This window comes from Ammodytes marinus, assembly GCF_949987685.1.
Source record: "Ammodytes marinus genome assembly, chromosome: 2".
In the NCBI taxonomy this organism is placed as follows: Eukaryota; Metazoa; Chordata; class Actinopteri; order Uranoscopiformes; family Ammodytidae; genus Ammodytes; species Ammodytes marinus.
Genome location: NC_137231.1, coordinates 13,577,033 through 13,604,389, shown reverse-complemented (window position 1 = coordinate 13,604,389; position 27,357 = coordinate 13,577,033). Strand labels below are relative to the sequence as shown.

The following is a 27,357-nucleotide window of genomic DNA, read 5'->3' as shown; positions in this document are numbered from 1 at the left end:
ATTCACAGATAGCGCTGCAGTGTTGGCTATGCTATTGCCTCTAACACATCCTTACATGGCGAGCCACCCACTCACATTGAGAAAAGCACTGTCAGGGGAACAAAGCCTTGAAGAGGCCCCAACATCCCTGCCCTTTGAATTCCTTTGCACTTAAAGAAATGCTCCTTACAAAACACTAATTTACTATTTTAAATGGCATGTGTAAAGAAAAACTAACAACCATAATGCAGCAGATAAACAATATGCTGAAGTTTGAATAAAGCAACCCCCCCCCCCCCTCTCTCCCCTTAATAAAAAATCTCACCCTCTTGCACACATTCATTGTGCATCCATAACTCCATGCCTACAGTAGACTACCCACTAATACATTCACACACACAGATCAGTGGTGCTGGAGTCCACTCACAGCCAAGTCTACCCACATTACCCACTCCTCCTCACTTTAGTCGTGATTACAGCCTCTTTTTTTGCACCACTTCTCCATGGGAATTAGGCAAATATCTTTCTGAACAATAAGAAAAAGGATGCTAAAGATGCAGAAACAATTCAAACTTTCTTGTTTTTCTTTAGAGGTATTTGCTTTTTCTCTCATAATCGGCTTTACACCCTGTTTAGTGGAAGGATGTGTAAATAATAGAATGAGCTCACATGGTGAAACGAGAAGATTCTATGTAAATGTAGAAGTAATGGTGACCGCTGGTGACCTGTTGTATTGTTTCTGCTCTCCTCTGCACACACCCCAGGCCAGAGAGGAGCTGCGACCGGTGAGGGAAGACTTTGACGCCAAGAACAAGCAGCTGCTGGACGAGATGCCCAAGTTCTACCAAAGCCGCATTGACTATTTCCAGCCCAGCTTTGAGGCTCTCATCAGGGCGCAGGTTAGTAAATGCCCCCTCCTCTCTCTCGTGCCACCTGGAGATTCACACACAATGAGGCGCTCACGCATGCACGGCGCACACATCCACCCCACAGTGTGCCTTTCCTCCCTCTGAGCGGTGGTTAAACAGTGGATGGAGTGTCTGATGAGAGGGAGTGTATAATCCTGGCAGTCTGTCTCTCCCTCCACACAGTCCTAATGTGATTAGCCCCCAGTGACAGCCCACACTACTGTTTAGCCCAGGAAGGCCTCATCTGTCTGGCTCCACTGCAGCCCTGCAAGTCATCGTCTAACCTGAAGAGGCTTCTCTTAAAGCAGCTGGGCGTCTCAAGTTAGCGCCACCATGTCCCCCTCCCCCACCCCAGACCTGCCTGGCCATGTCATTTCCTCTTCGGGACAGTCACTGGCACACTCCTAATTAGTTAAAATTGATTATCTTAGACCTAATGACAATTATGGAGTCCTATGATGTACTTTGAAGTTTAAATTAGCAAACTGACACACAACTATAACCGACATTGAAATAATTTCACACATATGTCACAAAAAGTAGTTTAATCTATAAGGTTGAACCACATTTTTACCTTTTTGTACCTGGTTTTTCATGCTACAGGAACTCTTTTTATTCACTTTTGCTATTTTATTTCGGGCTACATTATCTTTATTAATTCGGCTCCAACACATGAATGAGCATTTACACATGTTTACACACACTCGTACACACACAGTCACACGTGGGTGGTCAGTGGAGCAGTGGACCTCATCCCCAGCCTTGCTGCATGTGCTCAGATTCATCCTCCACTCCCTTCATTCCCAGCCGCTGTTGCTTCCCGCTCCCAGCGGCTGCAGCAAAAGGCACAAAGGCTGCCTTTGTTGTGAGCCTCAGCTTGACTACCACAAGTCCTATCCAGCGACTGTCAGTGGGACACCTGTACAGATGTTGTTGAATCGAGACATTGTCTTGATTTTTTTTCTTTCTTTTTTTTGCAGCATTCTCTGCTGCATGTGTTTGTCACAGTGGATTTCCTTTGTTTCTTGAAACAGTGGTCAAGCAGTGTTAATGTCTTGCTGGATATGCAACTTAAATTATGAATTTTTTTTCCAGGCCAAGAGGTCAAAGTGCAACCTCTCTGTATAAATATTAATCAGTTGGGACTATGGTATATTCAAATGTGCAGACAAGTCATGTAAATTAAAGCTCTGCTCTGCCCAAAGGCTCCTTTTTTGTAACGTAGGTGGCCACAGTTGTGTGAGACTGTGTTTACTCCTTGTGGTGACTCAACTAATTGTAATAGTAGACTGTATTTTCCTACAGAGGGCAACCAGACTCTGATCTGGTGACCATTATCATCACTGATCATTTGGACATTTCCGCTGGCCCTTTCAACAAGCCACTTTTGAGGGGGGGGGATGTCCGCTTTGCCCCCACAAACAGCAGTAACACAATACTTATGGCCACTCATGTGGTTTAGGTGGCAAAATATTGGTATAAACATACAAAGGTCTTTCAAACTGAGAACGTAAAAATGATTGATCAATTTGGTTTAGAAACTTGACTTCCTTGTCTTTGGATGACAGGGTCAAATTTGTTATAACAGATTGAGACAAATGTTATTTCTATAGAAGAAAAATGATTCCCAGTTTATTTCCATTTTAACCTAGCGTATATTTTGCTGTGACCCCTATCAAATCAGTAGCATTTCTCCTGCTAAAATCTTGTGTGGTCTTGTGTTTAAGCCTATAACAAGACTTGAATGCAACTTCAGTGATGCCAACGATACCCCCTTTAGAGCATGGTATCGTATGCATAGCTGCATGAATAAAAATGAGAAGGGTGTGTGTGTGGGGGTTTCAAGGGGTTGTATTTCCCCGTACTTTCATTCTCTGCCTACTCTTCTGGAGTCTTGTAATGTGATTAAAGTCTATTAATCATCAAAGCAACTCTCTTGGGAGCCTGACTCATGAACTAAAGGGAAGAAGCAGGGGTGGGAAGTGTCAAGAAAGCTTTCAGTGAACACTCTCTATCCCTTGTTCAGATTGGGAGAGAAAAGCAGGGTCACTACCCACTGAAGTGCTCAGGTTTTTGGGGCTTTGTCAGAGTTGTTTGATATCTGTGGGCTCCCTCTTCTCCTGTCGAATCACTTCTCATTAGCAGGGTTGAAGAGGTATGAGACCAGCAGCTTCCGACTTGTGTACATAGATGCAAGTGGAGCAGAGTTTGGATATGAATGTCTCCTGAGAGGCATCTCAGAAAGGTCTATGGATACAGGCCCTGTCAAGCCTTTATCAGAGGAACGACATGACTGTTGTCTTTGCCATCACACACTAAGTATTTTTCTGTTTCCTTCCCTCTCCCCCAGGTGGTCTATTTCACTGAAATGTACAATATCTTCAGCGAGTTAACAGACCAGATCGACCAGGCAGGCTTGACTGATGAGCAGAGGGAGAGGGAGACCGAAGCCAAGCTCAGCGAGTTGCGTGCTCTGTCCATTGTCGCCGACGACTGAGGGAGGACGGCTGTTAAAAACCGGGATGCTCTCCTTTCATGCCTCTCTGAACGGACTGGACTCTTTTCAGGCTCCCTCGCCGGTTTCAAACGGACAGCAATGGCCTTAACCCGATTTATCAGTTTGTTTCCTTCTGCCTCATCATCACCCCATTCCTCTTGCACTACACTCCCCTTCAAAGACTCTCTGCAACTCAATCGCAGCTGAAATGCCACATTAACTAAGCCATCAGCCAAGTGCATCATTATAAGCCAATATGTTGGGGTCGTTGTTTTATTTTTTTCAGTAAAAGAATCAAACAGTTCTCAGCAGAATTAATTAAACTGCTTGGTTTCAGAGATTTTTATAAGCATTTGTTCCTAAAGTAAAGGATAAGCAAGGATATTCTTAATATAGGTCAGATCTGAATTGTTACCGGCAGTCTGTGAAATACAGATGTTGCTACCCAACTTTGAAATTACAAACACTACATACTGAATGTTATTTAACGTACTGCAATTTGTCAGCAAAACAAATATATTTCTGTATTTTGGTTTAGCTCCGTGCCATGATGTGTGAGGGCTTTTTATTGGGGTTTACAGGAATGTATTGGTAACATAACCTGTGCATAATGTGCCTACCTTGTCCCGACTGTGGATGTAACATGAAAAACTCGAGTTAAGTGAGATTGTGCCTGTGCAGCGGTGCCCAAAGGTCCTTCACTCAGAATGAATCGCTCTCCAATACAAAGGCTGGTGCTCCCTCTAGTGTAAAGTACTGATCATGACACACAATTGTACATCATGCATCCGTTTGTTCTGTTGTTGTGGTTTGAAATGTAATTGTTAACTACTTTAATTTTTCAAGTCCTATCTCTGTACCCTCTACACCACGGGTGGAAGCCAAAATGTTTTGGCCTTCCTAAACTTTGGACCAAATCATTGCACTGCTTTGTTTTTTTCCACCATTATCAGGTACTGACTCATTATGCCTCTTATTGATGGGACAACGACAAATGTTCACACACTGGTTGCTCCCATATAATGTTTGTGGATTTTTTTTTTTTTGAGGTGTCATACCAAGAGGCTGACTATTTATTCTTTGACAATCATGTTATGATTTTGAAAATCGTTGAAGCAAATGCTTAGTTGATCCTTTGTTACGTGAACAGTTTTAATTAAGGTGTTTTTCTAAATCGTTAACTTTTAGTTGTAGTGTTTGATTTTTTTAACAACTAAGTGAATACTTTAACATTAGATTTGGTTTTAAAATGTATAAATATCTCTTAAATGACATCAGCTATCGTCCCGCTTTATGATCAATCATGAAATAAATGAACGGTGATCCTCATAGTGCTGTTTACCAATAATGTATTCATACCGAGTTGATGGGTTTACCTTTTGCTTGCCACTGCGTATTTCTCATTATGAAAGGAGTTGTAAAGTATGGCAAACTTAATCACACAAGAGTTCTCAGTTTCTAATCTTTATTTCTGTTCAGTTTTACTCTAATGGAAATAGTCAGTTGTGTTCCATCAACACATCTCAATATAAGCAGTATTTACAGTTCAGCCTGATCCAAGATCAAGAATGTTCATGAAAAGCTTAAGTCATGGTGATACAAGGGCCCAACAACCATATAATACAAACCTACAGTTAATGCAATTCCTATGAGCAACAACGCCACAAGTATACATGACAGTCCCTTTTTAAATTCCTTGCATGAGAAAAGAACAGGGCAGCTTAAATTTAGTGTCTAACAACATTTGTGCAGATCTCTGCTTCCTAAATAACTTCTGTGATTGTTATCTTTACACCTATACAATCATTTATTTAGCAGGAAAATCTCACCACCCTGAATTAGTGACAACAGTGGGAAAGCAATAAACAAAAATGGTTTGCTACCATTTGTTTCTTGTGAAGTTAATACACAACACGTGCAAGAGGTGGACATGAATTAAAACTTCTTTGAAGCAACATACCGTTATTCCAAAATATATCCAAATGTATATTTTTCGATAAGGCACTGCTGGACGTTTAGGATTCAAATTTTCTTTTTCAGGTCCCCCCCCCCCGTCCCAATTGTTTCCCTTTTCAGACACCTGTAACACCTGGGCGTTGTGCGTGAATTACTGCATGGAGTCCTTTAAATTGCCGTATTGCTGTACATGCTTGATATTTGTTCCTGAAAAACTTTCCGGATGTCTGCACGTCTGCTTTTCAGTGTGGGGGTGAGAAGGCCATTGGCGATACTGAACGACTCCGTATGCAAGTAGAGATCCTTCACCTGAGAGGAGAGAGAGGACAAGATAACACTACAAACTTCAGCACTGGGCCGTTTGTAGCTTTCACACATTAACTACAACCAATGTCATAAAAAAAAGACTTCTCACTTGTTCTAAGGACTTCAGCCCTGCTTCCTTCCCCACCGCTCTCATGTCCTCTAATACTGCTTTCTTTACATCCTGTGGAAAGACAGATAACTCAGTCAACTGTTGTGGAATACACACAATAATGGAAAAGCCCTTATGTTTTGACCATGGCCTTTGTATATGACATACAGGATTGTGGCACAGCTCCTCGTAGGATCCCAAAATTCCTCGCTCTTTAACCCAGTTAACAAACACCTCAGGATCCGGCACAACTATGCCTATGAGAAAAGACTGGTGACAGGAAACACAAGAGGAAATCAAAAATCTTAACTGGTACCACAGAATGATTTTCATACTAGATCAACTGATTTAGTCGCAAATGATGCATCGTACCTGCAAACTATCTCCGTGCACAAACACCTGCAGCACAGGAACACAACGCGTGTAGACGTTTTCTATCTTCTCCGGAGCGATGTACTCTCCCTGGGACAACTTGAAGATGTGCTTCTTCCTGTCAATGATGCACAGTGTCCCATTCTGCCATGAGGAGGAGAAGACGCGGAAAACATACACATTAGCTCGCTTACTGTAGTAAGACATGGAAGAAAATTTCCGTCACCTAAAGGCAGATTATTGAATCTCATTTTACTGGAAGCCACTGGCCCACGTCCCCGCTGTGCAGCCAGCCGTCGCTGTCCAACGCTTCTTCTGTCATCTTTTGGTCTTTCAGGTAGCCTCTGAACACACTGGGGCCACGGATACAGATCTGACAGGACAAAGGCAGGAGAAGTGTAAGCAGACTGGTAAAAGGCACCGTATGATAACATCTTATAGAAGCAGCTCACCTCCCCTTTTCCATTCTTAGCCTGGTAGTTCATATCAGGGATGTCTATCAGCTTTACCATGGCGCAAGGCAATGGAGCACCAACATGACCTGACAAAAACACATCCATATCACAGCTGAGGAGAGGATTACCCGACAAGAGGCACAAATGCACTAACATCTAAGAGAAAAAAAGGTTGAAAATGTTATGTTTTTTCTTACCTGCAGTCCAGTCCCCTGGCATGGAGAAAGTGCAGCCTGCGGTGCACTCTGTCTGGCCGTAGCCCTCAAAGATCAGACAGCCCATTGTGGCTCTTAGGAAGGACAGCACAGTGGGTGAGATGGGCGCCGAAGCCGTCAGGGCAAAGCGCAGATTACCTCCTAAACTGGCCTGAAACCCAAGAGATCCAGCGGTGTTTGAGTAAAATTGCTAAGCACAATCATATTTCAGGTGAAAGCCAAAACTCTTTTTTAACAGCATTTTTTTTAAAACTTAGACCATATTTTCCCATCTGTGTTGTCAGTGACCAAACCGAGCCAAATTCCCTCAGTCCTGTGCTTGTATTCTTCTCCACTACACTCCCACAGCACAAATATGTTGTGGGGGACTTTGGCATTGATTGCTGGAATAGCGCTTCTCTTGTTAAGTTTGGATACAAATGTATTGACTATTCGCAGGGCTGCATGTAACACTGTTAACTCCTGCAAGAATATAAATAGTGGCAAGTGTAGAGTCCTGGATTAATAGAAAATATGTCATTTGCCATTGAAACCAAAGTGTAGTTTGAGAGTTGATTTCTGAAGAGGCCACTGGTGCTGAGGGTCTTTACTGGCAACAACGTTGAGAAATACAATGGAGCTTTCAGCGACTGACCTGGATCCTGTTGAACACCAGTTTGTCCCACAGACTGTTGTTCCGTACAACGCCGCTGCTGAGCTCTGCCTGCTTTCTCCTGACAGCATAGTGAAGCAGAGCCCGTCGGAACGGAGAGCTCACAGAGCCCAGGATCTGAATAGAATTCAATGGAAACGCACAAAAACTTAAGAATGAGGATTAAAACAAAGAGCGATTAAAAGTTTTGGGAGCCTTCAAACTGCTACATACGGTGGTAAATCGACAAGACCTGACTTAAGTTGCTAACCTTGTCATAGATGCGATTGAGTAAACGGGGCACAACAGGGAATAAGGTTGGTTTGAGGGTTTTAATGTCATCCATAAGAAGAGAGATGTCGCCTTGGTAGAATCCTACTCTGGCCCCGTGGCAGAACATGGAGACCTGTGACATAAGGAGACACCGTTTGGAAGAACAGACCATACGTCCATGATACTACGTCAGCAGTTGTCCCAATCTCTACACAATGCTTTGTGAACCTTATTTTTTTTTTTATGGATTTATTTAACGTCTTAATTTCTTATGAAAACAAGAACAAAAAAAGTCTAAAGAAGGGGTTCCACTACCTGAATCATCCTCTCAAACATGTGGGCAAGCGGCAGGTAAGAAATCGACACATCCTCCTGTCGGATTACAAACGAACCCTGAGAAAGAAAGAAAATAAGCAACAAGCACAAGGGAGAGATTAAGTTCAAGCAGCGGCATGCGGTGCACCCTGGCGGGCAATCAAACATGCTGTATGGCTTTTTCAACTGCAGTTAGATAGCAGAATCTTTATGGACGAGCAATTAGTTTAAAGTACCACGCAGCGACAGCGACAATCAAACCGCCAATTAATCATAGCATTAAGAGAGAGGGGACAGCTTTGAGATACAGAAAGACAAAAGCAAAATGGGAAGTGATCCACGCTGCGAGGGCTGTTCTCAATTAGACAAGGAGGTGGAAGTGTAGACAGACCTCCAGGATCTTAATGACAGAGGAAGTGTTGGAGGCGATGTTGCCGTGGGTGATCATGGCTCCCTTAGGCTTCCCTGGATAAATAAACAAAGGCGTTATTGCAGAGCCCCGTGCGGCAATAGGAAACTACAGCGGTGCCATAAAGAGAGGTTGTAAGTGGGCACTGGAGGACACTTCTCTAATGATGTGAGGGAGGGATAATTACACAAAGTTCAAGGAAAATCAGACGCTACCTGTGGTTCCACTGGTGAAGCAAACCACGGCCAAGTCCTGAGGCTGGGGCGGCTACAGCAGGCGGAAATAAAAAATGAGAATATGATGATAGGCTTCCCCCACTCTAAACTAAAGCCATGTTTACAAGTGAGCATAAATGATATCTTATGATGCTAAAACTGAGGGGGATAAGCATTTACTGGGGTGGGTTTGATGCCAGGTGATGTAGCAGCTTGGGGTTGATACACTCACCACAGGATCTTTGAGGTTCTGCCTTCCCAGCTCCTACGATGTGGACAAAGCGGAGGTTTAGATGTCTACATATCACCACCGACGACTAAAATGAAAGGGGACACACTTAGATGAGTCTGCGTTCACTGAATGTAGTGCGTCAAACCCCTGCTCACCATGAGCTGCTGCAGTTTCAAAACCTCCACCTGGCAGGTCTTGGCCCTCTCCACGAAGGCTTCGCTGAAGTCGTTAAAGAGAACCAGGCAGGAGAGCGACGGAGTCACGCCTTGCTCCTTGTTCTCTAACAAAGACGCTGCCTTCTCCTCGCTGTCGCAGATCACCAGAGAGATCTCCGCTAAGGAAAAGGACGCACACACACACACACACACAATTGATACTTCATGAAAACAACAATTATTTTACTCGTAAAATAGTTCACACAAAGTGAGAAATCTGTAGTTTTCTACTCAGCCTTAGTTGTAACATACATTTTTTTTAAATTTCCAAATGTAACTTGTGTAATGTTTTCTCTGCATCAAGTGCAAAACCAATACATTAACTTTCTATAGTCCAAGTATATCCAGGTAGTAGAATTTTAAAAGCAGGACTTTTACTTGTAATGGCATTCATTTTACATACACTACTTCTATAAATTGAATATAATACAGTACTTTTATTTCAGTAAAGGGTACTTCTTCCAGTATTGAGGGCTCTACGTCACTTAAGTTGAGTTTGATTTGATATTGATTAAGGAGGCTGGCAGACAAACCGATAGTCACAAATGGTATACTTTGCGGTGAGCTGTTCCTTTGAATAGCATTTAATCTCAGTAACGGTGTTCTTATAGTTTCTATATGCAGGTCTTCTCACCCAGGTTGAGTATGTGAACCATGGCCTCCAGCCCCAGCGTGTCATACAGAGGCACCACCACCATAGAGTAGGTGTAGCAGGCAAGCTCTGAGATGATCCACTGTCACCAGCAGAGGGAGACAAAGCAGAACTGTTACATTCATCTCCAGTCATCGCCTACTACAGAGCACTTGTTGAGACAGATTTCAAGACACTAGGGAGTTACGATCTACATTACAATACATTTCATATCATAAACAGGTATAAAATACATAAAAGAACACTTGGTGTGTAAATTGGTCTTATGGGAGGTTTGAGGGCTCTGATGAAGCAGAAAATGATCGTTCACTTTCTGTTTTACAAGAATGACACAAATGGCTTTGCCTGCGGGATATAATAAAACAATGAGTTTAGGAGCAGACACTCCAATATTAGCTGCCCTGGAGACCCACATCCACCACCAGCACTCTGGGTTCCGTTATGGATGAAGGCAAATGGCACTTTCAGGGCAGACAGACAAAAAAACAAATCAGATTTAATTTTCCAAATTCAGAAAGAAAAATCTGATCTTTGCCTCCAAGGGTGGGACCATAACCCTGCAGAGAGGTGTGTATGTTAATATACATATTAAAGTCTATCCAGGTGAAAAACAATGTTGAACTATTGGACTGGATCAACCATCTTGATTGGAGGCTTGAACCATCAACATTCTAAACGTTACTCGAGCAGTTCTGAAGCTCACATGTTAACCAACCAGTGTAGTAGGACATACAATTTTAATGACTTCTTACCTCTGGTCTGTTCTGAGCGAATATTCCGACAAATTGCAGCGAGTTGGGCTGGCAGCCTTTGGCCAACAGCCCAGAGCCCAGTACCTGCGCCTGGCTCGCCACCTGAGGAGTGGGAGACGCTCAGTCACCAAATGGCAAATAGTGACAGACGACACAGAAGTCACACAATACTGAAACGTGTCAGACCTCAGTGTAGGAAATCCACTGGTAAGGCTGCCCTGGCTTCCTGAAGCCAAGACATGGGCCATCTCCTAAAGGACACAAGACAGTTGCATGCAGTGTAAATAGTGTGTTTCTGTCACATTTGTGCTCGACTTGCGAGGGCAAGGCATAAATGTGGTCCATCAAGATAGTGCAAACAAATCAATACAATAGGTCGGTTGTGGAGTGAATTCCTACATAAAAACTGCTCTTCCTTTAGTAACTTGACTGATATTCTTTTTTGTTTTGTTAAAGCGATGGAGGTATCATCAGTGTTTATCTCTACGCACAGAAAACAATGCAATCCTTCGTCTAAGGTTAAAGCAAGACAGCCACCACAGATTATATTCTATTTGATGGGATAACATTTTAGAGTTAAAGTAAAGTTCAATGAAATGCATCAGCAGCACCTGCGATCCTCAGGCCTCTCTGGAACATATCATAGGCCGTCCTGGTGTCCTCATAGTAAAACTCCAGCAGTGTGTCATCTTTAAGAAGAGCCGATCGCCTGCAGCTGGGATCCCCCTGCAACAAAACACAACCCCCCACCCTCATCATATGCCTTTAAACACACAGCTATGATAAAATGACCGGCTCCATCCATGACACTGCAAACACATCAACTCACATTCACCGCCACAGACTGGGCTTGCAGATCACAGGGAGGACGCATGGGTCGAGGACGGGTCACCAGCCAGAACGCAGTGAGAGAGGCCAGCGCTCCTAAACCCAGCAGAGACGAGGGGCACAGAGACAAGGAGGACAGAGACAGGGAGGACAGTGGCAGAGACGGCAGGCGGCTCCACAAGTCCTCCGATTCAGAGCCTTTGAGTCCGGTGATGGAGCGAAGTGAGCGTAACCACTCTTGGAAATGCATAGCTGAGGGGAAAGGAACAGACATTTAAAAAAAAAGAAAGCAAAGGGAAAGACAAAATAGCCAGTGAAACAGGAGAAGATGCTGCTTCTCCAATACAAAGGCTTCATTGTGTAATTTAGAAAAATGCAGCATCTCCTGTAGAGGGCACTAAACAGCCTGACCGATTCAGTATGTCCTCACAAGTCCTCACAAGTCAATTTACATCTGTAGGCTAAAGCGCTTTTATATATGTTTTCTAAAAAGGTGCATTGTGTTTGTATTGACTCGTTTCTTTTGACACTTTATCTGCTAGATTTGAACCACTTATTTACACAGTAATTCCATTCAAATGCATTATTTCAGGATTATTCAAGCTATTCAAAAGACAAAATAAATCAGATTGATAAGTGTTGCGAGACAGCTTACAAAAAACTAGATAAAACAACTTGCTACAACAGTGTACAAATTGATTGATTATAATCCACTTCATCAGTGCTGGAAAATAAACCAGACATATGATTCATCGGTGTCCTTCCATTACAGTGTGGTTTATGACAGAACCAGAGATATTGTCTGTTACCACTTGAGGAAATGCATCAGGTTCTGCACAGCTCTCTCTGGAGCAACAAAAGCCTTTATGCAACTTTTTTTTTCTAAAATGCAGAATTACCCTAGAAGACATATGAAGACACATCGAGGTATTAAAGGTAGCGTTACTGATCTATTTTAACATAGAATGCAACAAAAACATCATTCTGATACTTATACTGTTAAAGAGCAGTCTGAAGGGCCTGGTTAAAAGGCTGAACCACGCTTGGTCACAGCCTTGGCACCGCTCACAGAGACAAGAAGAAAAGAAAAGTGGGGTGAGTGGAGAGACACCAGGAAGCAATAATGATTGGCTTAACGGAAACAGGCGCCGAGGTTACTCCCAGTCATGTTGTACCACTCTTTCATCCCATGGGGACAGAGAGACAGAGAGACAGAGAGAGAGAGAGAGAGAGAGAGAGAGAGACAGAGACAGAGACAGAGAGAGCCTGGAGGGGCATAGAGTAACGAGGGGCTTCTCTGGTGGTGAGATGGGCTAAGGACCAGCCCCATGATTCCCTGCCAGAGACTTTATTGTTCATATCAAAAGTGGACAAAAGAGGGAGAAACCAGAAGAGAGAGGAAAGGCAATATGAGAACAACCTATAGCCTGGGGAAAACACCAATCTGCGCTCACTTACGCACAAACTTGAAAAACTACACGTGCGTCCGTCAGTCCCCCTAAAACTGCTCCACCTTCCACCACCTCTTCTTCCGGCCAGGCGTGAAATTCACCTCATTCTAGAGTCTGTGCTTTCCCACATGCCCTCCCCTCCCCGAACACCCCTCAACCTCTCACCCACTTTCTCCCCCCAGTACCCAATAGGAGAGGGGGATAAAGAGTGATACAGCACCCCTCCCTCCTGCCTCCCATCATGGGCAAAGCCATGCCACACTCATCCTCTGAGGATTTAGAAATCTACTTTAAAACCCTTCAGATGCCACAAACCACCTGCAATAAAGATACCATGTTTAGTCCTTCAAATAGGACAAACCAAAATGAATGACAGTCCGCTGTGATCCAAAGACAGTTTCCTGTAGCTCCTTTCTGTCTGTCTGCCCATCGCTCCCCCCTCACTCCCATTCATAATGGCTATTGTCAGGGCCCGGACAGGGACCATTGTGCTCACAGATTTACTCTGTGGAAGACATGAGACGAATTAAATGGCACAGCCACACACGTGAAAATACAAACAAACGCAATCTCCACTCCAGGGCCTGTTCCATTGCCTGGCTGCTGGGGAAGGAAAAACCGGAATGTTTCGGAAAAGTTTCCAGCTTGAAAACTAGGGCACACACATGACATGACGACATCAAGCGAAGTGACGTTTACAACAACGAACAATAATAGCGGATTAAAAGTGCGTTTGGGTCGACTGATGTTTGATCCACCCCCCCTAAAAAAAAGGAAAACGGAAATAGGCCAACATACTGCTATGGAACACACACAAAATGCCATAAAACAGCAAGGTGCAGGTTTCACAGGGAGAGGGACAGCCTGAGGCGGTCTGCATGTCTGCACATTTCCCTCCAGACGACAAGCAGAGACAGAGCTGAGCAGAGGGCACAGGAGATATTCAGGGCTTGAGGAAAGCGTGTGAAAAAAAACAAAAACAAAAAAACCCACGCAAACACAGCATGTGGAACGTGCGTAAACAGCAACCAAAAACTGGTTTGGAGAACATGTAATGTTATCAAGGAAGGTATCAAGAAAATCACACTGTCAAACATCATTTGTATGCCACATTTAGGGTGTACTATGAGCCTTAGGTAAAATCAGGGCATCAATATAGATTTTGAGAGATATTTGAGGAATGCTACCAGGGATTAGGTTAATAAGTGCAAATGGTAGTTTAATTGAAAAGGTTTTTCTCTGATTATGGTGCAGTAACAGGTAGAATGTCAGTTGTCCTGAATGTATCTTGGCAACATCACTAGCATAGTCGGGTAAAGCCTTCTATTAAAACAAATAGAAAGGAGCCAGTGCAGGGAGATGAGCAGGAGAAGATACAAGACTGTAGACTCTGAAATTATATTAGAGACATTTTAGTCCCGACTGCTTTTTTATTATTATTTTTTTTTTACAAATGTAGAAAATGTCTTATTTTTATCCCAAGCAAACAGGGAAGGGCTGACCTCTCTTGATGTGCTTTCAGTAATACGAGTGATGCTTTTGGTCATTCCCCTGTTAAATAAAACTTTACAGACGGATTCAGCCTACTCTTATATTCTTCTCTCAAAACTCATTTTCCCTGCCTGATGAAGTCCCTATATCACACGAGGAGTGAGAGGAGGCTCTGTACAGTATACAGTAGCCTAAATAGCTTCCGTGGTGATGAGAGCAGTGCTGGGGAATGCTTTTCCCCCTGACCCAGAAAACTACAGGAGGTGACACCATGAGAGGAGTGGGGGTGAGGGCAGTGTTTTCTATCCACTCCAACAACAGCAGCAGCAGTAATGAACTCTGAACACTTTCCATGAAGAAATGAATGGTCCAATGGAGGGGGAGATGAGGAGAGTGTTTTGGGGGGTGCAGACATGTGAGGCTGGAGAGGAGAGAGAGACAGAACCAAACACACCGGTGTTTTCCGGCTTTGATTCCCAAATGAGGCGTGAAGAACACGGACACACACTTGCTCACAATGAATGGGTTTTTTTCTTGGTGGAGGGAGGCGGGGGGATAAATTAGAGAGGACCAGGCACCCTGCACGTAGCAAGGGTACACTGACCTTTTTCAAATTCACATGAAACCAATCAGGTTACTCATTGATTGGATTTCACGTAACCAAGCAGCAATGGGTTCGACCATGACCACCCTATAAGGGTAAGGGTGATCTTCTTCCACATTTAGCTCGTCTGGCACCCCCAACTCCAAGGCCAGTGTGTGTGTGTCCACTCCAAGCTTGGTCATCCAGCCTTTGTATACACCTCGGCTGCCACACTGGACACTGTCAAACACTCAGTAGAGAATTCCAACGGAGCTGGCGTCTGACCTTGTGGAATGAATGAACTCCCAGAGAATAGTATAGACTTGCAGGAGAAAAGATGCAACACACACACACACACCCAAAGGCCAACGTAGAGATATGGACAGCGGCAAGATTTGTTCTAAAAGCTGCAGGTTGTTGGGACTGAAACACCCTCCACTCCAACCATAATTGCAAGCTTGGACCACGGTGCAAACATTCCACAGCAGTGTGTGACTTAAGTTGACAGCAACTCAGTAGTGCAGGCTGTGCAGCCCATCTCCTTTGAATGATATGGAAGCACACTGCAAACATGTTCACTGGTAGAGGAAAAGCAACAGGAGGTCAGTATTTAAATAAGAATATAATGATGATATCATAAGTGAAAGTTTCAGCTGAGCCGAGCAAAGGCACAACACACAAAGAAATCTCTCATAGGGCATCTTCAGGCACTATTGTTGAATGGGTATAACTTTTGTGTGCAGTAGGCGATTACTAAGAAACGTCACTTAGAAACGTAAGGCCTGCATGTGGATCATTCAAAAGCGAAAAACTCTTTCAACTTCACTTTGTTAACAGGTTGACTCATCTTTACCGGGCTACAAACATCACTACAGACCATTAGCTCGGCAGCCTGGGAACACGGTGGGATGCGGCCAAACATTTATTTTATTTTTCCTTTGTTTGCAAACGAGCTGAAGCGACTGAAAAACAAACAAACGAAACTTACCGAGGTAAAACGCAGACCTCCAATGTCTCCTCAGACTGCGCCTTGAAGTCCTTACTTCAGCAGTAGATCCATCGAAATGTGTCCACACGGCAAGCTGGAGATACTATAGCGTACTTCCGGCCAAAACCTTCAAAACAAAACCTCAACTCACTCCGCATCGTGCGCATCCTCGTTAATAGTGCAGAGGAGTTTAAACAGAAAGATCATTTCATAAGGGAATAATTAAAGGCTACCAACCAATAGGCTACCTGGCGTCATATAGACGTTAGGCCTATAGCAATTAAGGAAATGTCGTGTTGGAAATGTCAATGCTTTAAGATATGTAGGCTAATAACGGCCTAATGTTACATTGTGTCAATTTCCCCCGTCAACAATGCAATTCTGTTTATTAACGATTAAATACTTTCCCTGCGTTCCAATCCCCATACTTCCATACTATTTAGTATGCCAGAAAAAGATTTAGGATGTCCCATACATGCACGTAAATATGCTGAAAATACACAATTGCCCCACTAACTCCAATAGCATTTTGGAGAATTTGTCTTTATTCTTGACATTTCTCGACATAATTATAGACAGAATCTTTCTTATCTGATTTTTTTTTTCTCTCCTGTGATCCTAAAACTCGTCTGTACTTGTATGTAGTGTAGTAAAAAGAAAGAGTATGTGATTTGGAACGCAGGGCAAGTTTAGATTTTTTTTAATCGCCCAATTTCCTGTCTTTATGTGTCTGCCACACTGTGACTTTACGCTTTTCATGAAAGACTGGGTCGGCTCTTACGTCACTTCTAAATCATAATCATGCCTTTTATTTTGATCAGATAATGACGGATTAGTAGAATCCACCAACAAAGGTGAAACTCACCAGTAGGGACTGAAAAGGAAAATACATGTGTGATGCAGCTTTATTGTTTATTGAGTTACATTCTACAGCAAAGACATCACTGAACTCTGAAGGATTTATAAATCTAGAGATTTTACATCAAAAAACAGTCTGAGCTCAACACAGTATATGCAGCATGGTTAATTTATCAAACAATATATGCGGTCACTGACGCTGTGTAAAATATATTTTTTTGTGTCTGAAAATAGAATTAGATCTTGATGACAGTAAGACTAAGGACAGTGAATTATTTATGAGGACTAAACCTGAAAGTGATGAAGTATTGTTGACAGTTTTTTATTTATCAAGTTCAAAGCTGATCCATCAGAAAGCATCCCAGTCTGTGCTCAGCTCTCCTGAGCACTCCGTGTAATGACCACATGTACTGCTGTCCAAAGGATGCTTAACCTGGAAGACAATGTAACAGGGACATACAAATATATACAGTATATATATATATAAATCTGACATGTTAAGTAGATCTATTCATTGCAGAAAAAGTTATCACAAAACAAATAATATCTTACCTTGGGAATTAGCGGAGGGTTTACCATGCCTTTACATAATCCGCTCCAGTTGAATCCTTCAAACCATCTGAATAAAAACAGAGCATCACAACCTATAAAACCATGTTCCCAAGCTCAGGCCTCTGCATCTTTTTTCTTCTTTTCTAGTGTAATGAATCTGTCCTCTCACTTGTGCTTCTGAATGTCCTTGGCCCCATTCATCCTGCCGTCCAGCCTCTCCAAGGGATTGCTCCTTGGTAATGGAAAGTAAACAAGAACACACAAATAAAAAAAACTATGAGTTAATAGTCAGATTTTGTCATCCAATTCACCTGCACTATCTCTTCCTTTGCTCTTATCTGTGTGTATCTGTGTGTGTGTGTGTGTGTGTGTGTGTGTGTGTGTGTGTGTGTGTGTGTGTGTGTGTGTGTGTGTGTGTGTGTGTGTGTGTGTTTGTGTTTGTGTGTGTGGCTGGTAGAGTGAAAACATAATATATTGCACTATAGTGGGTAGATGGCAGCTAGGGTTTATGTCTGAAAAAAAAATACTATAGAATATCTAGAAAATGCTAGCTTTCACTCTATAATTCATATAGTGTGTCCTAATTACAACACCTGCACAGCTTCTTTATGAGACTGGTTGCCCTTTTGCTTATGGTTTCCGGGAAGACAATCTCATCGATGCCTCGAATGGTTGAAGCGAGAATGGTCATCGGGTCAGAGCCGCCGAATGGTAACCTGGAGAGGAAAACGTGAGCCTATCACCATCACTACTATTTATCCCTGGAGAAAATAATGTAAAGCTATAGTGGTTAACTTATTTTGCACCCATGAGGATTTCTGAGTAATGACACAACACGTTCGACGCATCTACATGAGGTTAGCTTTCGGTGATCGCGCATGAATTTTATACACTCAGCTGAACGTTCACGTTTTGAAACATTTCGTGGGCACTTCTTGGGCTTTTTCTCAGCTCCCGCGCCCGTGTCTGGGGCGACACCAGTTTGTTAACGCTGCCAGGGAGAGTTTTGTGGAGCTAATCAACTTTGTGTCAACTTGTTTGGCGATGGCCTATGTAACCAACATTCATTTATATGAAGAAGTTGCACACTATAGCTTCAAATAGTAAGGCTGGACAAAACCGTCAAACTTACCCACCACTCAGAAGTTCAAAAACAAAAATGCCCAGTGACCACAAATCTGCAGATACAGTGTGGCCTTTGTGTAAGATGATTTCGGGTGCCATGTATCCCGGTGTACCGCAGAACGTCCAGGTTTTCTTACCCGCCTCAACCCTCTTTAAGCATCTGGAGCCAATCTACAAACGGCAAAACACAACACAGAACTACAGTACAGTTCACCTTTGGTGCAGTTCAACAGACTGTTCAAAATGTGGACTTTGTAACCAATCGTGCTACCAGTTTGGCATAACCGCGCTCATCCAGAACAACATTTTCAGGCTTGACATCTCTATAGATGACACCTCGATGGTGAAGAAAGGTCAAGGCCTCAGCAACACAAGCCACGTAGAACCTGGCACTGCATTCGTCCAAATACCCTCTGAAACGATATGCATCACAAAAGCGAATGTGCAATGTGCACGCTGATCAGTATTAAAATTGCATTGAGATGAAAGCTTGCCTGAAAACACAGTATGAGTACACAGGCCGTTATTATAAACAACTAGGGGCCTTGCATCTTAATTTTTTTAGACAGAAAATACCTACTTATCTTTGAGTAGACTGGAGAAATCCCCACCAAGACAAGCTTCAGCCAAAATGTACAGGCACTCAGGGTCTCGAAAGGTTTTGTGTAGCCTTCGATTCATAAAACACATTATCTTTTTAATCATTCAAATCTTATGTAATTAAAATAACAATACTGATTAGAAAACAGTTTAAGAACAGACACCTGACTATGAATGGAGAATGAGCCTCCATTAGGATGCGGCCTTCTCTCAGGATGTGTTCTCCTTGACCGTTGCTGAGGATCAGCTTCTTCTTGAGGACCCTCATTGCCAAAATACACTGGCTGTTGCTCTTTAGCTGCACCTGGCAGGTAGAAAATCAATACATTACATTATAGAATCATGGGATCTCGGGGAGGCAGCCGCGCGGGGATATGTGTCAACGTGTGTGCGAGCTGCTACAAGATCCAGCCTTACCAGGTCTATGTGACCAAACTCCCCAACTGCGAGGGTGCAAATGATCTGGAAATCACTTAAGGTGCAGGATGAGAGGAGGCCAGGATTCTTGTCTGACCTGCTCACAAGAGGAATAAATTACAGCGTATGTTCTGTGTTTTCCATAGGCCCAATTGCATGTAATAATTGTTGTCAATAAGTTGTGCTGTAATGCTCCTCACTCAATTATAGATTCATGGCTTTGCTGCACCTCGTGACTGCAGTCAAACACCAACCCACTGATGATTTCTTTGAATATTCTGAAACACAGAAGCATATGAATATCCTCCTCACCTCTAGATGAGCCCATATGTGTATGCATACATTATGTATGCATACACATATGTGCTCATCTCAGGATTTCTAATGATTAGAATATTGAGGAGTAACGGTAACATTTTCTATGCAGTACATTTCATTAACACAAAAATACTCTTTACTTACTCTCTGTGTATGCCCAAGCACGTAACTTTGCCAGCAGCAATCACATTCACAATCCCAACGTCCTCTCTAGAGACGGTGTGAAGAAAGTAAAAGAAAATCTGTTATTAATGCAAAGCATTCCTAAAAAGCTCCTCTACCCTTTGCATCATTTCCTCTCAAGGTGCACTATGTCCTCCTTACCCCCACAGAGCTTTTTCTCCAAACCACTGTCTGTCAGAGAGCATGGAAATTACTGTCTGCTCTTCATGTCCTTGCTTCTTTTCTGTCAGTTTCACCTAGAAAAAACACAAAAGAGAGAGGTAATGAAAAAGACGTAATGGTTGAGAGCAATGTACCAAAGCACCATCGTCAATTATCACCCATCACCCAGCAATTTCTAAAGGTGCTTTGACATTTCCTCTTCCATACAGTCTAAATCTTTTTCTCTGGAAGCCTCATTTCACCTGGCCTTTGCTTATGAGATAAAAGGTGTCTCCCGTGGCCCCGTGTCGAACGATGTAGTCACCTTCTACGTAGTGTGTCTGTGGAATAGAAAAGACAGATAGTGGAGCAAACAGTGGAAAATCATTTAAAAAAAGGTTGAAAAAGACACAGCCATGCTTTTTTTCTCCTTTTTTTCAGATACCAAGAAGGAGGCCGGCAACAATGAAGAACTCATTCTGATTCCAGCACAGCAGCTGCTTGTTAAGTGATGCACAACAAAGAAAAGCTGAAAATCGAAAAATACAAAAGGGGACCCGCCTGTAAACATGATTGTTTACAGGGACACCGTCTGCTCTGCGTGCACAAAATAAGCCATTGGCTGTGTTCTGTTTGAGGAACGAGACACAATGCTGTGCTTCAGGCTTTAAGGACTTAATCCGTACCTCCTCCATGAGATCAGACATTTTCCTGATGACATCCTCTGGCAGTGACTGCAGGAAGGGAACGCTGCGGAGACACAGGTACAAAGAAAGCGTGCAAATAAATAGTAGATGACGGTTTTGAAAAGGGGTTTGATTTGGTCTCTGCAGTTCTTGGGTGTCTGAGCACATTCCCAAACAACATCATCATAGGTGTGGTGATTTTTCCTTGGACAGAGTTAAAGGCTCAAATACAGTATTGTGTTGCACTGAAAAACAACATGACCCTGATGGTGATGTTGTGCTAATAGAATACAAAGCAGTTTTCAGTGTCAAATCAAGTGTATATGTGTGAAATCCACCTGCTCAGCCACTCCATTGAATGAGAGAGGTTGTCAACACCACTCTGCATAAGTATGGTCTGGTAGCTCGTGCGGTCAATAACCCACAGCTTGCTGTCCATTTGGGCTGTGGATCAAAAGACAAGAGGCAGAGGAAATGGTAAAGGTTTCTGGCAGTGACACTGGGGCTCAGAGGTGGAAACGTGAACAAGAAGCAAGAATCGAGAGCAGTTCTACCAAAGACACGTGTACTTAAACTGGAGGTGGATGATGTGCAGTGCATGACCAGCTACAGCCTGAAAAGCGGACAGTAAAGCCTGACTCCTATACAAAATGCTAATGACGTAGAATAAATGGAATCTTAGCGCTTGGTTACCTTTGCCGAGGACTTTTAATATAAATCTTATCAGCACTATTATTAGCCTCTGTCTTTATAATAGAGTTTGAGAGAGGGTGTTGTAAATGAATAACGACCCGTATTGATCGGTTCACTGAAGCTTCCTGTAAGTGGAAGTAGATGTCCTCGAGAGAGAGACTAATTAGATCCACCATCTGATAATATGGTGCGGACCTGATATCTCTATACCCTCATTTGGATAGACCCCATTGCTTTTCACTTTAGCACCATATGACATACAATTCCGGCCAGATGCTTTATTTGGACATGAATGCTGTGCAGGATGTAATTTAAATATAAAAAAAAAAAAACACTGCTCATAAATGAAAATTGTCTGTGTCTCCTTCTGTGTAGCCTGAACTTTAATGGCCTGATGACGAAGCCCTATTTTTGCCTGCACCTTGATCAATGCCACAGTGGAGGAGAGGACACGCGCACAAGCCCTATTGATGGTCGCAGGTGGCAACAATGAGGAGGAAAAAGTAATTTCGGGTCAGAAAGGATATATAAACCGAGGGCCTTGGAAAGATCCAAGGGAAGGGCTGACAGAGGTGCACACTGAACAAAGCACAGACAAAATGAGGTGAACGTTGTTAGCGGAGAGCCGACATATAGAGAAGAACAGTAAATTGGAAAAGCTGACTGCTCGCAAGATAAGAGAAAGCAGTGTAAAAGAGGAATGAGATGCTAAGGGACCAGACAAGGCAAATAAACAGATCTTTTCTTTCTATTTAAACTGATCCTGGATATCTCCACAGCCTATTTATATGTGGAACCAGGTCAGATGAGCATGTTGATGGCGGAGAATGTTTTCTCACAGGACTGTGATCAAATGCTATAGAAGGAAGAAAGTGACAGACGGTACACATTCTCTTTTCTAAGGAACTGTCCAAATTCTAAGACCAGAAACTTTTATTTTCGATTCAGTTAAAGATGGAGTCAGTGATTCTGGAGAATGTTTGTTGACAAAATCACCCTTCTATTATAATCAGTGAATATCTCCTCACAATCCGCTACCTGTCCTGACTTTGTGTGTGCTGAAAAAAAATCAAGTGTTTATACACAACCTTGACTCTGTAAACGGGCATGTTGCTTGCTAAGGTGGGCTCCTTTGTTTACTCATTGTTTAGATACCAGTTTACAGCGCCTAGGATTTGTATTAAGACTAGATTTTCTTCAGTGCACACACAGTACAGACAGCCAGGTAGGTTATCGTGAGCAGATATTCACTGATTTTGACAAAGGTGATTTTGGCAGCAAGCATTCTCCAGAATCACTGACTCCACCTTTAATGGTGTGGGATTTCAGGGGGAGATGAAACAGCCAGGCAGCCTGTCTATGTAGTAAAGCAGAAAAGGCTTTAAATTCCTCACATCTCTGTGAAAACTGTTTGATGCTGTGTCGTTGTCAAAGATCTCAAAAGGCCTTTGATTTTAAATTCAACAGACGTCAAAGATCACTGCCAGAGACCTGCCTGTCAGTGACATTCTCTTGAACAAAAATGATTTATATCCCCACCAAAACCAAACACAATTACAGTGGAGATCCACCAGTGTTTGGGTGGGACAGATATATGCATGCAACTGTAAAAACAAAACAAAAAGAAAAAACAAGGAGCCAACCGGATGCCTTGATACCTGAGACAGAGTAGGTGTGGGTGCAGTTGTAGAGCAGAGCCAGCTCTCCAAACATGTCTTCTGGCTCAATGGTGAGAAGCTTCAATCCGTCTTTTGTCACTTCCAGCCTGCCTTCTGTTGACAGACACATGGTCAGTGAAGACATATAGCATGTAGGTAACACTACTGTTACATGCATGTGCTTTTGCCTCAAGAAACCTTAGGCTGACCTGAGACAGGCTGTACAAACAACACTTGTGCAATCATCATCTCATCATCTGAGACGAACAAGGCAACAACCTCTTGCTGGATGATGAACAAGAAAAAACATAGGGAGCAGCCATTCACCATTATTGTCTCTTAACAAATGCAGCCAAGATTCCCGAGGACAATCAAGCACTGATGAACTCTGCAACCAGGGCAAATCAAAACCCATTTTCTCCTTTGGTCTCTTGCTGACATTTCAATCCAAACACATCAATGGGGGCACTTGTTATTCCCTAAAGTGATTTCTCTTTTTTTGCCCAAAAACAGGCAATGTGTCCATTGCTGTATGTCAGAGTGCTTTGAGCCAGCAGTAAGACAAATGGATAAACAAAGATATGACAAAACTAATAATTTCATCGGAGCACATTTAAACATCTGTCATCTCCAGGAAATTGAATTTATAGCCTCAGGCATTATTCACAACATTTTTAAGAAGAAAACAATATACCTTCTAATACATAAGCCTGAGCCCCGTTGGTCCCCTCCTGAATGACATAGCAGCCTTGATTGATGGCGGTGGGATACATACAGGCTGTGATGGCTCCTATTTCTCCTTGGTCAAGGTGCTTCAACAAGTCGTTTTTCATAAACGCTGCCTGAATCCGCCTCTGAGACCTGAGGACATGAAGGTAGGACACTGTAACATTTATAACTGTGAGTTATTAAACGCCTTGAATGCAGTGTACAGACACAAACACTTCAAAATGTTTATTTGATTGTGAGTCATTGGAGGGACAGATTTGTCCGTTTGAGCGAGTGGGAGCTGAGGGAACGCTGTGTGCTCTTACTCCAGACTTTTGTCACAGTTTCTTTGTGAAACCATCGCTAGAGTCACTGGGTCCAGAGTGAAGGGCTCAGAAATGACTGTCTTCCTTTTGGATGTCTGCTTATCCCCAGTTTGAGCTAAGCATGCTGCAGGAAAAACACACACACACACACACATGTGCACGTGCGCACACACACACACACACACACACACACACACACACACACACACACACACACACACACACACAATAAATCAGGTTTAAGGCTTGTGCTACCTGTTGACGCTTTAAAATATGACATTGTAAAAAGCTCCATGTTCTGTACCGGCACCGGCTGCAGAGGGTCCTGGGTGGGAGACAGTGGCTCTGTGGCGATCCAGTTCTTCCTGCAGTCTTCGTATGAGCTCATCCTTTGCATCCAACTCCAGCTCTAACTCATCTATCAGGGTGTCCCTCTGGCGAAGCTCCTCAATCTTAAGCTGCAGGGCAAATTGGAGGTCTCGAAGTGTACCCATTATACCTGCAAACACAGCAGGAAACAGTATGTCTCTTTGTACACACATGCACATAGTGAACATAATGTTAGAGTCCCTCACCTCAATCTCACCTTGTGATTACTTATAGGCTATCGATAGCATTAATATTGATAGTAACAGGAAATCTATAAGGCATAATGGCTTCTCCCATGTGATACAAGCCAACAGATACAGTCCCCTCCATAAGTATCAGAACAGTGAGGCCAATTCCTTTATTTTTGCTGTAGACTGGAAACATTTGGGTTTGACACCAAAAGATTAATATGAGACAATAGCTCAACATTTCAGCTTTCATTTCCAGGTATTCACATCTGGATCTGATACACAACTGAGAAGATATAATTTTTTTAAAAAGAACACAACATTTTTAGGCAAGCAAAAGTATTGGAACAGATAGACTTTAAATAAATTAAAGTGAATAAACCGTAATATTTTGTCGCAAATACTGTGCTTGCAATAACTGCATCAAGCCTGTGACCCATTGACATCACAAAACGTTTGCATTCTTCTTTTGTGGTGCTTTTCCAGGCTTTCACCGCAGCCTCATTCAGTTGCTGTTTGTTTTGGGGGGTTACTCCCTTCGGTCTCCTTTTTAGCAGGTAACATGCATGCTCCATAGCGTTTAAGTCTGGAGATTGACTTGGCCAGTCTAAAACCTTCCATTTCTTGCCCCTGATGAACTCCTCTGTTGTTTTTGCAGTTTTTTTGGACCCTTATCTTGCTGCATGATGGAGCATCTTCCAATCAGTTTGGTTGCATCTTTCTTTAAATTGTCAGACCGAATGTTTCTGTAGACTTCTAAGTTCATTTTGCTGTTGCCATCATGTGTTACTGTGTTGTTGTCAAGATGAACCTTTACTAAATTGATGGAAAGGCTAAAGTTTGGAGAAAGAAAGGATCTGCTCATGATCCCAAACATACAGGCTGATCTGTGAAACACGGTGGAGGCAATGTCATGGCTTGGGCTTGCATGGCTTATTCTGGGACGGGCTCATTATTCTTCATTGATGATGTAACACATGATGGCAACAGCAAAATGAACTCAGAAGTTTACAGAAACATTTTGTCTGACAATTTAAGGAAAGATGCAACCAAACTGATTGGAAGATCCTTCATCATGCAGCAAGATAGTGACCTAAAACACAACAAAGGAGTTAATCAGGGGCAAGAAGTGGAAGGTTTTAGACTGGCCAAGTCAATCTCCAGACTTAAACGCTATAGAGCATGCATTTTACCTGCTAAAGAGGAGAATTAAGAGAGTAACCCCCTAACACAAACAGCAACTGAATGAGGCTGCGGTGAAAGCCTGTAAAAGCATCACAAAAGAAAAATGCAAAAGTTTGGTGATGTCAATGGGTCACAGGCTTGATGCGGTTATTGCAAGCAAAGGTTTTGCGACAAAATAGTAAGTTTTATTCACTTTAATGTATTTAAAGTCTATCTGTTCCAATACTTCTGCTCGCCTAAAAATGTGGTGTTCCTTTACAAATAATTATATCTTCTCAGTTGTGTATCGGATCCAGATGTGAATACCTGGAAATGAAAGCTGAAATGTTGAGCTATTGTCTCATATTAATCTTTTGGTGTCAAACCCAAATGTTCCCAGTCTACAGCAAAAATAAAGGAATTGGCCTCACTGTTCCGATACTTATGGAGGGGACTGTAGATAGATAGATAGATAGATAGATAGATAGATAGATAGATAGATAGATAGATAGATAGATAGATAGATAGATAGATAGATAGATAGATAGATAGATAGATAGATAGATAGATAGATAGATAGATAGATAGATAGATAGATAGATAGATAGATAGAATATGGTCAAGTGCATTTAAATTACAGTTTGTCAAGCAATACACAATTATCAAAGCACGGAATGACTGTTGCATAAGTAATATCAAAAATATAAAATAAATCAGATCAAGACAACACTTTGTGTCTGCAGAAATAAAATTAGACAGTTTCATTTTGGGTCGCAACGCGCCCACAGCCATCCGCTCTGATAATAGCTTTTGTAATTCATATTGAGGGCAGTCTAACAGCAGTCCATGTCACTGATAAACTGTTTGTAAACAGATGCATGCTCTTGTCCTGAAAAATGTGCAGAGTAACACCGTGCCGATAAGATAACTTACCACATGCAGCTTGGCTGGCGTTGTGAGTCTTCCTCACACTCGAATAGCTTAATATAGGTTTGTCCCCCGTTAAGCAGTCAGTTGGCTACATTCGACAGGTGCAGGTTTCTCTGCTCTTCACCCGCCCAAGTGAAAGATGCTCTTCTCTTGCTCTTGCACGGGGCTGTATGGCCAGGGCTGGGCACAGACAGCACACTATCACATGACCAGGGACAGTGGAGACCATCGGGGACGCGCTAATGAGAACTGCATGGACTGGATCCCAATTGGGTCAGTGGGTCTTCGGGGAATTTCCGATCCCGGAGGAGGAGAGAAAGAAAGAGAGAGAGAGAGAGAGAGAGAGAGGAGGTTCGCTGAGCGGTGATCATCAATCACTCTATTCCCCCCATAACTGGCACATATGATCGGGAAACATATAGGGCCAATTAGGGCCAATTATGTGCAATGTCCAATCAGAGATACTCTCCTTATAGCCTATTGTAGCAAAGTGGTCTATCCTGATAATCTAGCCTATTGTTTCATTTAGACCTAATTTATACGCATTTCACAGAAAGTAGCTCATATTAGGCTAAGTGTTTTCACCTGATCTGATGCAAAACAAATTGT

At 42.7% G+C, this 27,357-nt stretch overlaps 3 protein-coding genes across 4 annotated transcripts in view; 1 reads left to right on the top strand and 2 right to left on the bottom strand.

The window, feature by feature from the left end:
- bin3 (bridging integrator 3) overlaps positions 1-4,713 on the top strand; it is a 33,295-nt gene extending 28,582 nt beyond the window's left edge. Inside the window, exons 8-9 of the mRNA XM_080040446.1 lie at positions 744-878; positions 3,238-4,713. Of these exons, the coding sequence (XP_079896572.1) occupies positions 744-878; positions 3,238-3,384 (282 nt within the window). The 3' untranslated portion in view covers positions 3,385-4,713. The remainder of the gene's footprint in view (positions 1-743; positions 879-3,237) is intronic.
- A 69-nt stretch (positions 4,714-4,782) lies between these two features.
- On the bottom strand, positions 4,783-15,917 carry acsl2 (acyl-CoA synthetase long chain family member 2). 2 transcript variants are annotated; one of them, XM_080040427.1, is made up of 20 exons: positions 15,833-15,917; positions 11,321-11,571; positions 11,103-11,217; positions 10,678-10,742; positions 10,492-10,593; positions 9,722-9,821; positions 9,028-9,206; positions 8,873-8,905; positions 8,641-8,692; positions 8,408-8,481; positions 8,017-8,094; positions 7,700-7,834; positions 7,432-7,566; positions 6,780-6,948; positions 6,580-6,668; positions 6,384-6,500; positions 6,128-6,271; positions 5,924-6,025; positions 5,756-5,827; positions 4,787-5,649 (listed from the first exon to the last, which is right to left on the bottom strand). In XM_080040427.1, the coding sequence occupies exons 2-20, from the start codon at positions 11,567-11,569 to the stop codon at positions 5,509-5,511; spliced, it is 2,151 nt and encodes a 716-aa protein (XP_079896553.1). In that variant the 5' UTR covers positions 11,570-11,571; positions 15,833-15,917; the 3' UTR covers positions 4,787-5,508. The 2 variants fall into 2 exon arrangements, with proteins under 2 accessions (XP_079896554.1, XP_079896553.1); XM_080040428.1 differs by lacking the exon at positions 8,017-8,094 and having other exon boundaries at positions 4,783-5,649.
- Positions 15,918-17,039: 1,122 nt separating this feature from the next.
- On the bottom strand, positions 17,040-24,591 carry prkg1l (protein kinase cGMP-dependent 1, like; the record flags this gene model as incomplete). Its single annotated transcript, XM_080034824.1, has 19 exons — positions 17,040-17,123; positions 17,243-17,309; positions 17,412-17,474; positions 17,836-17,958; positions 18,375-18,538; positions 18,639-18,780; positions 18,948-19,037; positions 19,132-19,271; positions 19,385-19,481; positions 19,585-19,662; positions 19,847-19,912; positions 20,027-20,121; positions 20,290-20,367; positions 20,713-20,776; positions 21,051-21,156; positions 23,064-23,177; positions 23,758-23,924; positions 24,098-24,221; positions 24,402-24,591. The coding sequence occupies 19 exons, from the start codon at positions 24,589-24,591 to the stop codon at positions 17,040-17,042; spliced, it is 2,052 nt and encodes a 683-aa protein (XP_079890950.1).
- Between the last annotated feature and the right edge of the window lie 2,766 nt (positions 24,592-27,357).

Coding starts and splice junctions, on each gene's coding strand:
- acsl2 (XM_080040427.1), bottom strand. CDS start 11,569: ATGCATTTCCAAGAGTGGTTACGCTCACTTCGCTCCATCACCGGACTC. Junction 11,218..11,320: donor CCCAGTCTGTGGCGGTGAAT/GTGAGTTGATGT, acceptor GTTTTGTTGCAG/GGGGATCCCAGCTGCAGGCG. Junction 7,835..8,016: donor TGTTTGAGAGGATGATTCAG/GTAGTGGAACCC, acceptor CTTATGTCACAG/GTCTCCATGTTCTGCCACGG.